At 41.3% G+C, this 18,468-nt stretch overlaps 1 protein-coding gene across 5 annotated transcripts in view; it reads right to left on the bottom strand.

Moving 5' to 3' along the window:
* HACD2 (3-hydroxyacyl-CoA dehydratase 2) overlaps positions 1 to 18,468 on the bottom strand; it is a 100,351-nt gene that overhangs the window by 22,406 nt on the left and 59,477 nt on the right. For all 5 annotated transcript variants that reach the window (XM_007985576.3, XM_038003420.2, XM_073009774.1 and 2 more), the window contains one exon: positions 15,340 to 15,428. In XM_007985576.3, coding sequence (XP_007983767.2) covers positions 15,340 to 15,428 — 89 coding nt within the window. The remainder of the gene's footprint in view (positions 1 to 15,339; positions 15,429 to 18,468) is intronic.

The following is an 18,468-nucleotide window of genomic DNA, read 5'->3' on the forward strand; positions in this document are numbered from 1 at the left end:
TAACAGGAGCAGGTGACAGAGGTCAATGTCACCAGGGGTGGGAAGGGTAGTCATGGTGTGCCTCCCGAGAAGAGCAAGCATGGCTTGAATTGGTTATGAGGGAATGCTGGATGGACCTAGGCTGAGAACTTATAGCCTGTACTCTTTAAAACTGACACAAGGTCATGAGGGACAGGGCAAGGCTGAGGAGATCGTCCAGACTGAAGGAGTCTGAAGAGACCTGACAAAGAAACAACACACGGATGTGGCAGGAATACCACAGCAACCGTGTGTCTCCTCCCATGAATCCCAGTGCTCAGCACAAGACCTGGAACACAGAAGATACTGATTAAATATTTTCTCCATTCTGGAATGCAGAAAAAAGACATTGTTTGGACAGTTAGTGGAATTTGAATGGAGCATACTGGATTAGACAGTAGTGTTGTATCAAGGCTGATTTCCCAATTTGGAGAGTTCTATGTGGGTGATATAGGAGTGTCCAGAACACATACTCAAGTACTCATGGGTGATAGGATGTTACACACAGGTTGCTCTCAAAGTTCAGAAAAAACAAATGATAATGCATATAAAAACACAGAGAGGCTTAATACGGTGGCTTATGCCTGTAATCCCATCACTTTGGGAAGCTGAGGCGGGCAGATTGGTTGAGGCCAGCAGTTCGAGACCAGTGTGGGCAACATGGCGAAACCCTGTCACTACAAAAAATACAAAAATCAGCCGAGCTTGGTGGCAAGCGCCTGTAGTCCCAGCAACTCAGGAAGCTGAGGTGGGAGAATCGCTTGAGCCCAGGAGGCAGAGGTTGCAGTGAGCCAAGATTGCGCCACTGCACTCCAGCCTGGGGCACTAGAGTGAGACCTTGTCTCAAAAAAACAAAAAACACAGAGAGTAGGAAACGAAACAAATGAAGTAAAATGCCAATAATTGGGGAATCTGAGTGAAGAGAATATGAGAGTTCTTTGTACTGCTCTGGCAACTTTTCTCTAAGTTTGAAATTACTTCAGAAAAAATTATTTTCTAAAAATCACCTAAATACTAAGCAACCACTCTGGGAATACAATAAGAAGGAAATATAACTATTATCTGGTTTTCTAAACATTATTTTGGGTGTGAGACCTCAGGATCTGCTGGAAGAGGTGGGCTTTATAACCACAAAGACATAACATTTATAAGAAAACATATCAACAAGGGTGCACAAATAAGGTAACTTGAAAGGGAACAGCAGATTGAACACTGGCCCCGATCTGCCTCTGCATCAGTATTGTCTTAGAGTGTAAACACGCCAAAGGCAAGGTCACAAACTTGCTTTGAAGAAGGGCTAGCTTAGTTACAAGGCAAAATAAAATTCTTAATAAATGCTTTAGATTGGGATAATAATGATGATTAAGATAATGATAGTTCCCATTAGCAGGGCTAATTATTCCTTAAGAATGATAAAAGTAATTATGCATAAATTTTCACCAGCTAACTGTGAAATTATTTTAGTATGTATAAAGAACATACTCAGTTCTGTGTGAAAAGCCAATTATATCTCTGTTAGAAACCTCAGGACACAGAATTCAAAACAGTTATACAGAAATTTGTCATTAAATTTTTGGGGAAAGATTAAGTTACATTATACCCAGTAGGTAGCTAAGATTTACCTACTAAGCACCAGGCACTGTTCTAAGTGCTTTAATGTGTTAACTTGCAGACCACTCCCTGAGGGGAACCACGGGGCCTGGGAGACTAGAACAGCTCCTGAGGAACCAGAACAGCCTACTCAGCCCTCAACTGGGCAACTGAGAAATGACCCAGTGGTCACAGCACTGTCATCCCTCTGCCTTAGCAGTTATCCCACTATATGGTGTTTGCTGTCTGCTGGATTCTGCTTGACTCATACTAGGCTGGAAGCCCTGTGAGGGCAGCAATTGCATCCCTCCTTTTCTCATGTGTCTTAGTTAGTGCTTAGCACAATACCTGGGGCACAGAAGATACCAAATAAATATTTGTTGAATGAACAGGAATGAAGAAATAATAGACGGCAACCCATCTGTAGTCTCAGCAAATGTGCTCTGACTCGGCTGGAACAGCCTTGGGTGGGAGGGCAGCTCCTAAGGGGCTGCAGTGCCAGTTGGTCCGACAGCTGAGGGCTTGGGCTGGAGAACAGGACAGTTCTGACAACAATCTCGGTCCCTTACCTTGATTAAGCTTTTTTGAACAAAAATGTTAGTCATTTGGTTATTTATCTAAAAGGAATTTCATCCTTGATACTGATATGCAATAGTAATAGATACAAACATGGTGGGTTTTTTTTAAAAAAAAGATATCTGAATGAGTATGTAGGGTTTTTTAAATCTTTTTATTTTTTTGAGACAAGAGTCTTGCTCTGTCTCCCAGGCTGGAGTGCAGTGGCACAGTGTCAGCTCACTGTAACCTCCGCTTCTCCAGTTCAAGTGATTATCCCGCCTCAGTCTCTGGAGTAGCTGGGGACTACAGGCATGTGCCACACGCCCGGCTAATTTTTGTATTTTTTGGTGGAGACGGGGTTTCACCATGTTACCCAGGCTGGTCTTGAATTCCCGACCTCAAGTGATCCACCCTCCTCGGCTTCCCAGAGTGCTGGGATTACAGCCATGAGCCACTGCGCTGGGCCTAGTATTAGTCTTTTGACACAACAATTTTATGTATAAAGTGCCCTTTATAATTTATTAAAAATCCACGATAAAGTGGCTGCTAAACAAAATACTATTCCTAAATGTGAGTTATAAAAATATTAATATTTCTTCCCCTTTAAAGGAGAGACTAATGTGCAACATAGATTTTTTTTTTTTTTTTTTTGAGATGGAGTCTCTCTCTGTCGCCCAGGCTGGAGTGCAGTGGTGCGATCTCGGCTCACTGCAAGCTCCACGTCCCGGGTTCATGTCATTCTCCTGCCTCAGCCTCCTGAGTAGCTGGGACTACAGGCGCCTGCCACCCTGCCTGGCCAATTTTTTGTATTTTTAGTAGAGATGGGGTTTCACCATGTTAGTCAGGATGGTCTCGATCTCCTGACCTCATTATCCTCCCACCTCGGCCTCCCAAAGCGCTGGGATTACAGGTGTGAGCCACCACGCCCGACCAGATTAAAAAGAAAATCCTAGAGTGATAAAGGAAACTCGTTAAAAAGTTCTTACCATTACAACACCAATAACTGAGAACTACTTTTTTGATGTGAATAATAGCCAAGTTAAATGTTCTGGCCTATCAAAACAACTCTTGGTCACGAAGTAAGCTTTTCTGAACATGCAATGAAAAAATATATAAGCATGCAATCAACAAGCAATACATGATTGATTCTGCATTTATGACAAGGCCAGAGATGCAGATTTGAATGCTAAAATGTTCCCATTAGTCCAATTTTAATGGTTCCTATGTGTTCAGCCTATTTTCTGGAAAACATGAAGAAAGGATGGTCGGTACCTCAACTAGCCAACTAGCCTAGCTTCACCACCACTAGCCTCTACTCCAATTGAGTACAACTCTGGAATCAAATAGATCTCCAGACTTCCTGGCTGCATGTCCTGAGGCAAGTTACTTATCCTCTCTGATCCTCAGCTTCCTCATTTGTAAACTGGAGACATCAGAAAAACATATTAAGTGCTTAGCAAAGCCCTTGCTATTTTAGCAGTTACCATTATTATTCCATGAAGGGAAAAATTCAATTTATTGAGATCCTACTATCTATGCTGGTCACTGCTAAGACTCTGTACAACCTGATGGCTGCCTCTTAGGCTTCATTACGAAGAAATGCTTTGTGTTGTTCTTGTTTTGCTTTTTGTTGCCTAAGTATTGTTTAAAAGATGCCATATCTCCCTCTACTTGAAGGTTAACATACGTGTACCAACTCTGAGATGTCTAAGGATCTCACCAGCTGCTAGTCTTTCCCAATATTCTTCCTTAGTCCTGTTTGATTTGCTCACCTCCAAAAAGCATGTTATTAACTGGAAAGCTTTCATGCAACTATTACCTTCAACCCAATTCAAACACAGACACTGCATCAGAATGGAGTCATATATAATCCCAAGTCGTATTTAATCCCAACCTTCATCATATATCTAATCTAGTCTAAATATTCTATGAAGTGATAGTCCTTTAACTCCAGCAATGACAGCCCAGAGAACAATATTCTCAGCAATTGGTGACTGTGGCCCCAAGGAAAGAGCTGGGGCCTACTCATCCCACAATCTGCCCCCAAATCTCCAAATGCAGTGTCCCACTGTGCCCACCCAACACTCCGGAGGCCACTGACAGAAAGGTAACTGAAATGTCAAAAGAACATGAAACTGGCAATATATTTTGTGAAATGTCATGGTTCTTTCTGTTCTATGACAGTGTGATAATTGCAAAAATTTCAAAAGGTGGGAAAAAGGCTATGAACACCATCTCTTGGAGCAGAATTATCAAAATGGTGACCTATGGTCCCTGATCGTAGACGTTCTGTTTGGGCTTATACAGTGCTTTAAAAATATTTGAACCAGTTTTTAAAAATTAGGAGATTTCTCATTTTAAATATCTAGATTTCTGCCTTTTCTTAAAAAAATTAGATTTTACAATACTGAATCTGTCTGGCAATCTCTAGCTGAGGTGCACACTGACTGCTTGTGTGAGATGGCATGCACCCTCCAGTCACCATGCGATTCTTCCATGTTCTTTTAAAATCCTGTGGGACAGACCTCTACCGCCAACAGATAGCCTCTGCTACAGATGATAAAGTGCTACACAAATGTCATGCAACATATTTGAAAACTCTAAAGTTTTAAAAACTTTAGTTATTTAAAAGTCTGATTAGTTTTTACACTTGAGGCTCTGAACATACTTTCCTTTAAGGCAATGACCTTGGCAAAAGATTCTTTAAACCTGACCCAACAAGACAGCACCAATGCAGAAGGCAAAAGAGATTCACGATTTTCACGTTTTGGGTTATTCTGGTAACAAGCCACAGCAAAGGCCAGGGGCGGTGGCTCACACCTGTAATCCCAGCAACTTTGGGAGGCTGAGGCAGGCGGATCACAAGGTCAGGAGTTCAAGACCAGCCTGACCAATGTGGTGAAACCCCATCTCTTATAAAAAATACAAAAATTAGCCAGCGTGGTGGCACGTGCCTATAAGTCCCAACTACTAGGGAGGCTGAGGCAGGAGAATCGCTTGAACCGGGGAGGTGGAGGTTGCAGTGAACCGAGATCCCGTCACTGCACTCACTCCAGAATGACAGAGTGAGACTCCGTCTAAAAAAAAAAAAAAAAAAAAAAAAAAAAAAAAAAAAAAGCCAGAGCAAGAAGATGAAGATGTGAGAGGGAGAAGGTGCCAAAACTTGTCCTGCTAAAAAAACAAACATTTATGGTTTGAAGAAAACAAAAGCTAAAACTCTTAATGTGGCAAGCCTAATAATTAGTTTTTCTGAAGAAAACAAAAGTTAAAAATCTTTAGTGTAACAAGCCTAATAATTAGTTTTTCTTCCCCTCTAAAATGCAAAGCATGCCCTTAGCATGCATACACACAAATCCACACATGTACACCAAGGCACATCTTACAAATTCCGGAAGTACACCAGGGTTTTACTCCAGACTTGGAAAGAGTCCTCTCTCTGGAAAATGCAGACAGCTTAGTCATATGCTTTATTTTTTCTGTGATTCATCTCAGTTTGCAGTGATAGGTTTTGACTGCAGGGCTTCTTGATACGGGTAAGTTTACAAAGGTTACTGAACTCTCTTCCCTGAAGAAATGGAAATACACTGTATGGATATTTCACAGGAGTGATGGGAAATAATTTTTTTACGTTCCTCTATGGTCTTTAAGATTCCCAACGAGATCAGTTACCTGACTGAATTCACTGTGCGGGACAACTATCAAGAGGTTGTAGGTACTGGTATTCTTGTCATATTTATGTATTTTTAATTAAATTCTCTGATATCCCCTATTAGTATTTCAAAATAGATTTATTTTGAAAAAGCTACACTACATAAACTGACGTTTTGGCAAAGAAGCAGGTAATAAGAGAGTTCCTCCTCCCGCAAGTTTTCAAATGAATATTAATCAATGCTTTAAAAATGCCACCTATTGTACTGTAGAGCACATCTGCTTAAAAGTAGTTTACAGGTAATAGTTTCTAACTTTTCTTGGCTTTGCTGACACAGTTTAACATGCTCACGATGCATGCCAATCACCTCACTTTTACAGTGAGAAATGAGAATCTTCAAACTCAGTGGGATAATAATGCTGACTGTACTCCTATGGCATATTTTAACTCAAACAGGAGAGAAAAGGCATGTGAAATGGTTTCCAACAAAGGCAAACTTAGCAGGTGAATCCACTGCAGAGGCCAAGCTGCAGCCCTCTGAGAGGTGAGGCCTGTATGGCCTCCTGACTCACCATTTAACCAACTGCTACCTCTGCAGTGCATGAAGAGAACCCCATCAACACCATTTCCCACACCTGCAATTAGGATTTTTTATGACAGTTTAATCTAGAGTACTTAAAAAAACCCTTAATTTAAGGAATACAACATACCAAACACACCTTATAAATTTTGTTTCTTTAAAAGAAAAATTGTACAGTCTTTTACATACACGTAAGATAAAATATATGAAAATCAAATTGCCTGAAATCGAGAGAATGATAAATAATGTCATACTGAATAGCCAGAGCTACACTGTCCAATAGTGCAACTTCTAGTCATATGTGGCTATTTAAAATACAATTAAACTGAAATTCAATTCCTCAGACACATTAACCGTATTTCAAGTGTTCACATGTGGCTAAGAGCTACTGTATTGAAGAATGCAGATACACAGAACATTTCCAGCAATGCAGAAAGTTCTATTGGACAGTGCTGGGGTAGAAGAAATACCCACAGGAAACATGTTGGTAACCAACAGCTTTCCATCACTGTATGGTATTAAAAAGTTACTTTTTTGTCTTGAAATAAATAAGCACCTTAATTCATTTCACTTTGAAGTCATGGATGAAAGCTGGTTTGAATGTCAGGATTCACTTACTGGTGACTGCCCACTGATAATACAACTTGACAACATAGTTTGAACACAGAGCCTTGTTCCCCCATGTTATTCATTAATTTAAGCTGATCACATATAACCACAGCTAAAAGCACACAGACTCCTAGCCTGGAAATCTCATGTGCTTATTTGGAGAACTACTATTTTAAGCCCAAGGTAATGATTTTTTTCTTCCTTTACTCTCATTCCTTTTCCATGACAGTTTCCTAAAGTGAAAAGTCAAGCATCTTTGTTAATCCCAGAACTGCAAGTAACCAGATTTAGCTCTAAAGAGGCTTCCCACTATTGGAAAGTAGCATCAATACATATGTTAAGATACCACTCGACAGTATAGACACATCTTATGCTTGAAGAGAATGTATTCCAACAAGCTTGTCGAAAATTTTACCATCAAAAATAGGAGTAATGTAGGAGACCCCATGGATACATACAGAAGATAAATTAAATGAGAGGGGGTTAGTATAATATTTTAGAAGGCTAACCAAAATGCTAAATGCACTGAAAAACCTAAAATCTGGAAGTCCTGGGACAGAAAGAGAGGAAGAATTTATTCAGTGCTCAATCCTGAAGGGACTAGAGTCTGCCAGGACAGTCTGAAATGGGGTAGGCTAGGGCAGGGATAGCTCTGAGTCTTAGGGGAACCTCAGGACAGTGGGACATTTTTCTCTGGGGCTACTAGGTCAGGACCTGGTCATTCCTCTCCTGAATGAGATTTCCCCAAATTAAGATAACTGTGCAGAATATATTAAGATATATTCTGGTATAAATGTCCCTTCTCACATGAGAATTGACAACTAGGAATGGTGCATATCAGATTTTAGCCCTTGCGGTAAGAGAGTCAAAAAAAAAAAAAAAAAGGCCTTGAGAGGCTTCCCATGTCTAGGTGTTTGTAGGGGCAGAGTCACCATGGGGAGGAGGGCACAAGGTGCAGTGGAGGCAAGCCAAGAGTGGAAAAAGATTAACATTAAAGACAAGTGAAACCAATTTCCTGGTTTTGCTGCGCTTGGAACCTATCCAGCTATTACTTGACAAAGAGGTTCTGTATAAAGTACTGTATAAAGTGGTGGTAACATTGGCTTCTGCGGTTTAAGAAGATGCTTGCTTGCTTTCTCTCTCTTTCTTTCTTTTACACGTAACTAAATTATCATCAGAGGATACTATATTTTAAACAACAACTGAGTTCTGGTGCAATTTTTCAAGGGCTATAAAGGAACTAAGACAATGGGGGAAAGATGCAACATGGGATGACAGAAGTGAGCCCACTCTTGGCCAGTGTGGTGGCTCATGCCTGCAATTCCAGCACTCTGGGAGGCTGACGCAGGAGGATTGTGTGAGGCCAGGAGTTGGAAAAGAGTCTGGGCAATGGTTTGAGACTGTACCTCTACAAAAATAAATAAATAAATAAATAAATAAAAATTAGCTCAGTGTGGTGGTGTGCACCTGTAGTCCCAGCTACTCAGAAGGTCGAGGCTGGAGAATAGCTTGATCCCAGGAGTTTGAGACTGTTGTGAAATTATTGTGTCCCTGCACTCCAGCCTGGGTGATGACAGGATGACAGAGCGGGATCCTGTCTCCAAACAAACAAACAAAACCAAAAAAGAGAGAGAGAGAAGTGAATCTACACTGAACCTAAAAGATCTAAATATTTTTTCAATATTTTGAAATAAAATCTTTACACACAGTACAAGGAAAATGTTGGAAAGGAACAGGCAGAAAAACACTGAGAGAAAAATAGACATTCTGATTTTGCCAAAACCATCTATGCTAAATATAGGTAACGGCAAAAGGAACCAGCTAGCTATGAGATAAGCAACACAATCTTTAAGTGGAAATGCCACTAAGTGCTGCTGCATTTATCTAGGAGCTGCCTCAAGTTTGACAGTGTCTGATTAACAATCAAATAAGGAGGTTTGTTTTTTTTTTTTTTTTTTTTTTACCTTTAAGAGAGGTGCCAATTTTAAAATGAAGGTGATGTAAATCCACCCACAAGAATATTTAAAATAGAAAGTAATCAAATAGATGGAGTAGGGTGGAGGATTTTAGACATTCAGCTTTTAGGGGGTACAAAGGATACTGAATGTAACTCAATGGCCTTTGCTAACTGAGCTGCAATGTCACTGTGGACAGGGCACTGGGGCTAGACGACAGGATGGCACAGCTTTGGTCCAAGCGCAGGGCCCAAGGAAGAAATGACATGCCTCTGACACAGCATCTCATCTCCTCATCTGAATGATGGGGGTAAGAAGCTGCCTTTCTGCCTCACCATGACACCATGTTCACAGATGGCGCACGCTGGGAAGTCCACAACACAGACATCAGGGATAACACAGAAGGCGTGTGGCCACAGGAGACACGCCAACCAGGGAAGCGGCCTCAGAGGCGGGAAAAACACGAGCACACTGTGACCCAGCTGGAGGACCCAGCAGGGAGGAAAAACCCCAACAACCAAAACAGGATCGGGAGCGGGGGCATTAGGACATTATGTATCTGGTGTTTTGGCTTCTACAAGAGTGGAAAGGAGGAGGGAAAGAGGAAGAAAGGAAAACTGTTCTCTCTCTGAAGGAAGTGGCACTCCTCTGCACAGCAGCTGCTGGCTGCTCTGTAAGGGTTTCAGGAGCTGCTCAGTGAAAACCTGCATGCTGGAGACCTTGAGTTCTCTCTCAATAACTGCCACCTTGTTCTCATATATCCTTCTCACTTCATCTTCACAAAAACTGCCGTATAGCAGACAGGGCAGATATCAGTATTACTATTTTACAGATGAGAAAAACAAGACTTGGAAAGTTGAAGTGCTTCATCCTAAGTCACAAGGTAAATATTAAAGCTCAAACTCATCAACCCTTCACCTAAATTTTCAGTGCTAAGCCTCCATGTTCTAGAATACTGAGTCCTAATTACCTAGAAAAGAATAAAACTGTCCAGGTGAGGTGATGCTTTTGAGGAATCCCACGAAGAGCTGTTGGCACTGTTTCCTCAGGTGGGAATGGCCTCTGAGGCGATCTCCCTGACGGCTCTGTGAGGAGATCTCCCTGACGGCTCTGTGAGGAGACCTCCCTGACGGCTCTGTGAGGAGATCTCCCTGACGGCTCTGTGAGGAGATCTCCCTGACGGCTCTGTGAAACGATCTCCCTGACGGCTCTGTGAAGAGATCTCCCTGACGGCTCTGTGAGGAGATCTCCCTGACGGCTCTGTGAGGAGATCTCCCTGACGGCTCTGTGAGGAGATCTCCCTGACGGCTCTGTGAGGAGATCTCCCTGACGGCTCTGTGAGGAGATCTCCCTGACGGCTCTGTGAGGAGATCTCCCTGACGGCTCTGTGAAGAGATCTCCCTGACAGCTCTGGCCCACAGCATGAAGCATATGCCCACTACAGACCCTTCCCAGCAACTCCACCCCAGTGTGAGGCAGTTTGATTCCTTGGGTCTCTCTCTCAAAAAAAAAAAAAAACCAAGGTCAGTCATGCTTCTTCAGTGCAATGATTTCAGATTTTCCTCTGCCTTAAGGCAGGCTCCTCAAGCTTCCTCTTACCTAGTCATCAGCAAAGACGCTGGATTTTGGACAGAGCACCAGAAATTCCACAGTACCTTTGCTTCGCAGTTTAAGGGAACTCTAAGGCTTTCATTCCTCAAGAATGAAACAATGGCTCTTGGAGTTAGAAAAGAGATGCTGAGATTGGGTTAGGCTTCAAGTCAACTAAGTAGAAAAGTAAATTAAAATCAAGAAGGGAATGTCACAAAAATTACAGCACAACACATAGGTATCTTAGATCATTTCTCAAACCTTGGAATTCTTAAAATTATTTGAGAAGTCTAATAAATATTCAGATTCCCTGGTCCCACTCCCAGACATTCTGTATCAAGTGTAAGGTGGGTCCTGCAATATGCGTTTTTAATAAGGTCTCTGGGTAATTCTGGTCCAAATAGCGCATACATCCTTGTTTGAGAAAGAGTCTTAGAACTTTTAAGGAGAAAGGCTAATTGGAAGGATTCATCTCAGAGCACTTGAGCAGTAAAAAAACAGAAAAGCAATGTGTTGCAGATAAGTACCTAGGGCCCACAATTGATGTGTACATCTGATGTACCGATAATTTAGCAGGAGAATCATATCCTAATATGAATATGGCATGGTGGAACTGCTGAGGAGGAAAAGCACCTATGGATCTTATGCAGGCATTTTCCACTCCATAGGGGAGTGAGAGAAGTCAGCACAACAACAGTTAAAAACATCATGTTTACGTCAGGTTTTCTTTTTTTTGTTTTGTAGAGATGAGGTCTCACTATGTTGCCCAGGCTGGCACTGAACTCCTGCCTCAGCCTCCCAAAGTGCTGAGATCACAGGTGTGAGCCACTGTGCCCGGCCGTCATCATGTTTTTAAAGGGTGAGAAGGTGGCAGCTCTGACGCAGCAGAAAGACCTGGGATTTAGAATCCAATCCTGACGCTGACATTTGTTGGGTGTGCAATAGTCACTTTGCTGCTGTAGCTTCCAAACTCTAAATGGAGGCTACAACCTACCTATCTCAAGGCATGGTTGTTAAGAGAGAATGATCATAACATACTTTAATAAAGCCCTCTGTAAACTATAACATATCAAACAAAAACCAATACTATTATAAAAAACTGGAGGTTACTTTCTTAAACACTAATTACAAGATTTTTGTAAGCATCCTGCTGAAAAGTTGGTAAGAATGGTAAGTTCAGTGTCACAAAGCCCAGCATCAAGCCAGAAGGGGGCGGGACACAGCTGACTTGTTTTGCCAGAGCTTCTGTTTGTTCATCTATATGGTCTCTTGGAAAGGAAAAAGGTGGATGGGTTATTAGCTATGTTAGGTCAAGGAAAAGCATTTGAGCATACAGATCACAATTCTTTTTTTCTTTTCTTGCTTCTGTGTATTGATTCAAATTTTTTCATTAATATCCTGCTGATCAAGGTGTCACACTAGTTGATGGGTGGATCCTTATACGTCATAAGAGAAAACCATCGGATCACTTTTTAGTTTCACAATGTACATGATGACATTTATGTGACTAGCATTCCATTGCGTAGAGAATTAAAATGGCAATCAATGATGCATGTCCCATAGAGCTTCTTTTTTTTTTTTTTTGAGACGGAGTCTCGCTCCGTCACCCAGACTGGAGTACAGTGGTGCGGTCTCGGCTCACTGCAAGCTCCGCCTCCTGGGTTCATGCCATTCTCCTGCCTTAGCCTCCCAAGTAGCTGGCACCCGCCAGTGCCATACTACAGGCACCCGCCACCATGCCCGGCTAATTTTTTGTATTTTTAGTAGAGACGGGGTTTCACTGTGTTAGCCAGGATGGTCTCGATCTCCTAACCTCATGATCCACCTGCCTCCGCCTCCCAAAGTGCTGGGATTACAGGCGTGAGCCACCACGCCCGGCCCATAGGGCTTCTTAAAAGGAAATACACCTCATGTGAAAAAAGTACAGTCTAGTCTGAAAAGGTTATATAGGCTACACCCTAGCACATCATGTACAGGTACAGAAAAACAAGGGAAATGAGCAAAGAAAGTGGGCAGGGCAGCGGGGTGGAGCAGGAATCCAAATTCACATGTAATGTGATTAAAGTGAAGAATTCTTGCTCACTTTAGAGGGGAATATGATGTAAAAAGAAACTAAGAAATGATAGTAGTGTGAAAATAATTTGAACATTACTACAAGAAAGCGAGATATATGTGATTAAGCAGTTATTTCTAAGGTCAATTTCCTTATGCATTAATTATACAGTTCCCACTATTAAAGTAAGCAGAGCTGAATATTAAGGAAAAAAAAGATATTTTTAAGATGCTTCAGGAAATTGAAGAATAGAAGTCATATGTGATGTTGTACAGAACAAATTGAATTATAGCTAATATGAAACTCCAAGGCAGGAAAAATAGCATTTGGCCAAGAGAAGGGGCCAGGGAACAGGTGACAGATAGCAAGCACTGGCCTCTGAGGGGCCACAGCAACAGGCTTTTCACATTAGCTGTTGAAGACACAGGGCAGGGATGGAGGGCACCTACTGCTCTAAACAAAACCATGAATGAGGAGTTCTGTGCAAAGAAAAAGAGAATGAGGAGAAAAGAACTATGATCCTAGGACAGCAGAAAAGCTGAAGTCCAATTACAATGGAAAGAGTAAGTCATCAACAGTGCATATGTAAAAACAAGAGGATCCAAGAGGCAATGGGAAGACAATAAAATATACTGTACTAAATTCTTCAGAAAATGATATGCCTTTTCTTTTTCTTTAAGCAGGTAAATAAAATGATATGTTAATGTTAGCAGAAACTGAGTTACTCTGGTTGCAGAGAAACAATTCTGAATATGCAAATGTAATGAGTACATAACAAATTACTGTAAAACTCAAATGTGATAATGTATGTGAAACCGTCTGTTATGTGTTAAGTCCTTTGCATCTGGCAGGCAGTGTGGCTGTGGAGGATGACACCAGGTCCCTGTACCTACAGAGACATTTAATAGCTTTGCAAGCCAACCAGTTTCAATGATCTACCCAGGAAATCCTGGCAAATGTTGCTAACAAAAACTTGACTAATAGAATTGCTTGATTTGAGTTGTAAGGCATTTTTGATGTACCTGTCTACCTGCTTTGGCAGATGTGCTCATAAGCCAAGGAGTGGTCACTAAGTGGAACGGAGGAAGCAGAGCCCACGAAGAATCGATCAACTGGTGGATTAGCGCTCGGACAATATCTGACTATATTGGCAAAGTGATTGGATACTTCATAGTGAACAATATTTTGACTTCATGTACCTAGCACTTAATTACTGAAAGTACATACTTACCTATTTAAGAATGTAAATGAGTTACTACTAGGAAGAAGTTTTAGGTCATTGGAGACCATTGGAAGATAAAATTATGAGTTGTTGGTTAAAATGAAAAGGAAATGGTATCTACACAAAAGTATGGGAGGAAGAAATATCACAGTCCTTGCTTATCTGGAGTTTCACTTTCTGTATTTTCTGTTACACCTAGTCAACCACAGTCCAAAAATATTAAATGGAAAATTCCAGAAAGAAACAATTCTTAATTCTTAAGTTGTACACTGTTCTCAGCAGCATGATGAAATCTCATGCTGTCCCAATCTATCCCACCTAGGACACAAATCTTCCCTTTGTCCAGTGTATCCATACTGTATATGCTACTGGCCCGTTAATCACTTAGTAGCTAACTTGGTTATTAGTGCTTGTGTTCAAGTAACCCTTATTTAAAAACGACCCCAAAATGCAAGAGTAGTGATGCTGGCAATTCAGATACGCCAAAGAGGAGCCATAAAGAACTTCCTTGAAGCGAGACAGTAAAAGTTCTCAGCTTAATAACAAAACAAAACAAACTGTATGCTGAAGTTGCTAAGACCTACAGTAGGAACAAATCTTCTATCTGTGAAATTGTGAAGAAGGAAAAATAAATTTGTGCTAGTTTTGCTGGTGAACCTCAGACTGCAAAAGTTGCGGCCACAGGGCATGATAAATGCTTAGTAAATATGTAAAAGGCATTATTACATTTGTGGGTGGAAGACATAAACAGAAACGTATTTCAGCAGCAATTGGGTTGTGTGCTATCCATGGTTTCTGGTATCCAGTGGGGGTTTTGGAGTGTATTCCCCTTGAATAAGAGGGAACTACTGTATAGGTTTAAAATGATGACTTGGGCCAGGTGTGGTGGCTCATGCCTGAAATCTTAGAATTTTGGGAGACTGAGGCAGACAGATTGCTTGAGCTCAGGAGTTTGAGAGCAGCCTGGGCAACATGATAAAACCCCGTCTCTACAAAAAGTACAAAAAAATTAGCTGGACGGGGTGGCACATGCCTGTGGTCCCAGCTACTTAGGAGGCTGAGATGGAAGGATTGCTCAAGTCTGGGAGGCTGAGGCTGCAGTGAGCCGTGATTGCACCACTGCACTCCAGCCAGGGTGACAGAGCAAGAGGCCGTCTCAAAAACAAAACAAAAATGCAGATGCCCAGAGTTTAGTGTGCTAGATACGAACAAGATATCAGAAAAATATAACTGAGTTTCAGACCACATCCACACCATCTGAACCTCCATGAGAACTCGGATTATAGGACTTCACCATTTAATCAGTCTTCTCTTTAACAACACTGCATATCTGGGGTATGTTTTCCACTATTAACCCAGTTCCTACAGTGAATGTGAGCTTTATCTCAGCTATATTGATATGACCTGGAACTCTCACCTGGAACTCCTTAGCCATAACAAACATGTGAATCAGAAAAGCTGACTAGTGTTTGTTAGTGTTGACATTATTTTATTTTAGTCTATATAAACACTTACCTCTTTGACGCTATGTGTTACTGCCCATATTAGAAAAACTCTTGACATCACCTGGAAAGAAGTCAGGACAACAGAAGATGGAACAATTCCTGAAAGAAATTTTAGGATGGACAAATAAATGTATTGTACTAAGTTTCAATATATAATACATTTTCTAAAACATTACAATTTAAATGTTTAGAGCCAAAATGATCTTGAATAACTGAAAGGTGTGTCTATATTGCTATACAGACTAAGTTTTCAATGTAGTCAGTATTAAAACAAAGTTTTCTCTCTAAAACCAATAATATTTTTAATGGTATTACAAAACCATGGGATCCAGGTGCCTTTCTTAACCCTCTCAGAAACCACTGACCAAGTACAGTATTTTTTACACTTACTGTATAGACAGAGAAAGCAAAAGCACTACCTAATCTTTAAAATAAGACTCATTTTACAATATGGGTTTCAAAACAAATAGGCAACAAAGGATGAGAAATCAATCCTATTTGTGTCTAATGAGTGCTGGAAGCTCATGGACATCAGACTTGATACACTATGTAATGGTTAAGTTAGGTAGCTTTTATATATTTTGCCAACAAGCATAACAATATAAAAGATTTTTTTTTTTTTTTTTTTTTTTTTTTTGAGACGGAGTCTCCCTCTGTCGCCCAGGCTGGAGGGCAGTGGCCGGATCTCAGCTCACTACAAGCTCCTCCTTCCAGGTTTACGCCATTCTCCTGCCTCAGCCTCCTGAGTAGCTGGGACTACGGGCGCCCGCCACCTCGCCCGGCTAGTTTTTTGTATTTTTTAGTAGAGACAGGGTTTCACCGTGTTAGCCAGGATGGTCTTGATCTCCTGACCTCGTGATTCGCCTGTCTCGGCCTCCCAAAGTGCTGGGATTACAGGCTTGAGCCACCGCGCCCGGCCTAAAAGACTATTTTTTAAATATTTTTTTAATTTTTAAAATCACCTTGTTCATTACAAGCCCTGGCACAATTATCCTCCCAATGTCCTCGGGTTATAACACTGGAATCATCTTTGATTATTTTATTTATTTGTTTTTTGAGACAGAGTCTCACTCTGTCACCCAGACTGGTATGCAGTGGTGCAATCTCGGCTCACTGCAACCTCCACCTCCCAGGTTCAAGTGATTCTTGTGCCTCAGTCTCCCAAGAAGCCAGGACTACGGGCACATGCCACCATGGCCGGCTAAGTTTTTGTATTTTTGGTAGATGGGGTTTCACCATGTTGGCTGGGCTGGTCTTGAACTCCTGACCTCAGGTGATCCACCCGCTTCAGCCTCCCAAAGTGCTGGGATTACAGGTGTGAGCCACTGCTCCTCACCATGGTAGCGTACACCTCTAGTCCTATATCCAGGGAGGCTAAGACAAGAGGATTGCTTGAGTTTGGGAGGTTGAGGCTGCAGTGAGCTGTGATCATGCCTGCAATCCAGCCTGGGTGACAGAATGAGGTCCTGTCTCAAAATAAATAAATGAGTAAAAGTAAATAAATATGCAAATAAATGTATAAATGAATTACAAAACCTGGTTATATAATTGTGTAATACAGCTAACAAAGCTAATCAGTAAGTCAAACATTTAGTGACTATATTTAGCCAGATCACACTTAGATGGGACAATATGCAGCTGTGGATTTCCTCTAGAAACCAATCTTTTTAAAAAAAAAAAAAAAAAAAATATATATATATATATATTGAAGATCGAAAGCTCATATACTGCAAAACAAGGCTTATGTTTTAAGCCATTCTTGTAAAATAATGTTTAATGGCAGAATTGTACTCTTCCATATTTCTATTATAACAGACCTATTCTGAAAATTATATTTGGCTTATTAACATGTTAAGTTTCATTTTGCTGGGAGAGGGGGATTAATGAGGTTGAAGCAATAACTACCTAGGCACCTGTAAGGAAAGCACCCATATAGAGGGAGCCTTTGATTTCTTTGATTTCAAACAACAATAAAAAAAAAAAAAGTAAAAATAAAAGAACTGAGAATTAAAGGATTTCTTTTTTTTTTTTTCTTTAAAAAAAGAGACCAGGTCACCCAGGTTAGAGTACATGACGCCATCATATCTCTTACTGCAGCCTCACACTCCTGGGCTCAGGCCATCCTCTCGCCTCAGCGTCCCAAGTAGCTGGGACCACAGTTGCGCCATCATGCCCAGGTAATTTTTTAAAGGTTTTGTAGAGACAAGGTCTTGCTATGTTGCCCAGGCTGGTTTTGAATACCTAGGCTCACACAATTCTCCTGCCTTGGCCTCCCAGAATGCTAAGATTACAGGCATGAGCCACCATGCCCAGCCAAGAGTAACTTTTTGTTTGTTTATTTTTAAATAGAGTTTCGCTCCTGTTGCCCAGGCTGGAGTGCAATGGTGCGATTTTAGCTCACTGCAATCTCTGCCTCCCGGGTTCAAGTGATTCTCCTACCTCAGCCTCCCGAGTAGCTGGGATTATAGGCACGCACCACCATGCCCAGTTCATTTTTGTGTTTTTAGCAGAGACGGGGTTTCACCATGTTGGCCAGGATGGTCTCGATCTCTTAACCTCGTGATCCACCCACCTCAGCCTCCCAAAGTGCTGGGATTACAGGTGCTAAGAGTAACTTTAAACAAATGGAACTAGAAGGTCTAGGGGCAAAAACTGCAATTCAGCTGAACATAGGTTTATTAATTATTCCCTCTCTACTATAAATCACCCTTCTCTAGGGAATATAAATTTGTATTTGTCTCCCTTTCAAAAATGCCATACATAAATTAACAGTGTTTTTCTTTTCTTTTTTTCTTTTTTTATGAGACAGTCTCGTTCTGTTGCCCAGGCTGGAGTGCAGTGGCATGACCTTGGCTCGCTGCAACCTCTGCCTCCCAGGTTTAAGCAATTCTTGTGCCTCAGCCTCCTAAGTAGCAGGGATTACAGGCATGTACCACCATGCCTGGCTAATTTTTATAATTTTGTTAGAAGCGGAGTTTCACTATATTGGCCAGGCTGGTCTTGAACTACTAACCTCAGGTCATCCACCCGCCTTGGCCTCCCAAAGTACTGGGATTACAGGTGTGAGTGAGCCACACCTGGCCAACAGTGTTTTTCTTAAAAATGCTTTAGTATCCACACACACACACAAAATATTTAT

Source organism: Chlorocebus sabaeus, chromosome 22 (assembly GCF_047675955.1).
Source record: "Chlorocebus sabaeus isolate Y175 chromosome 22, mChlSab1.0.hap1, whole genome shotgun sequence".
NCBI lineage: Eukaryota > Metazoa > Chordata > Mammalia > Primates > Cercopithecidae > Chlorocebus > Chlorocebus sabaeus.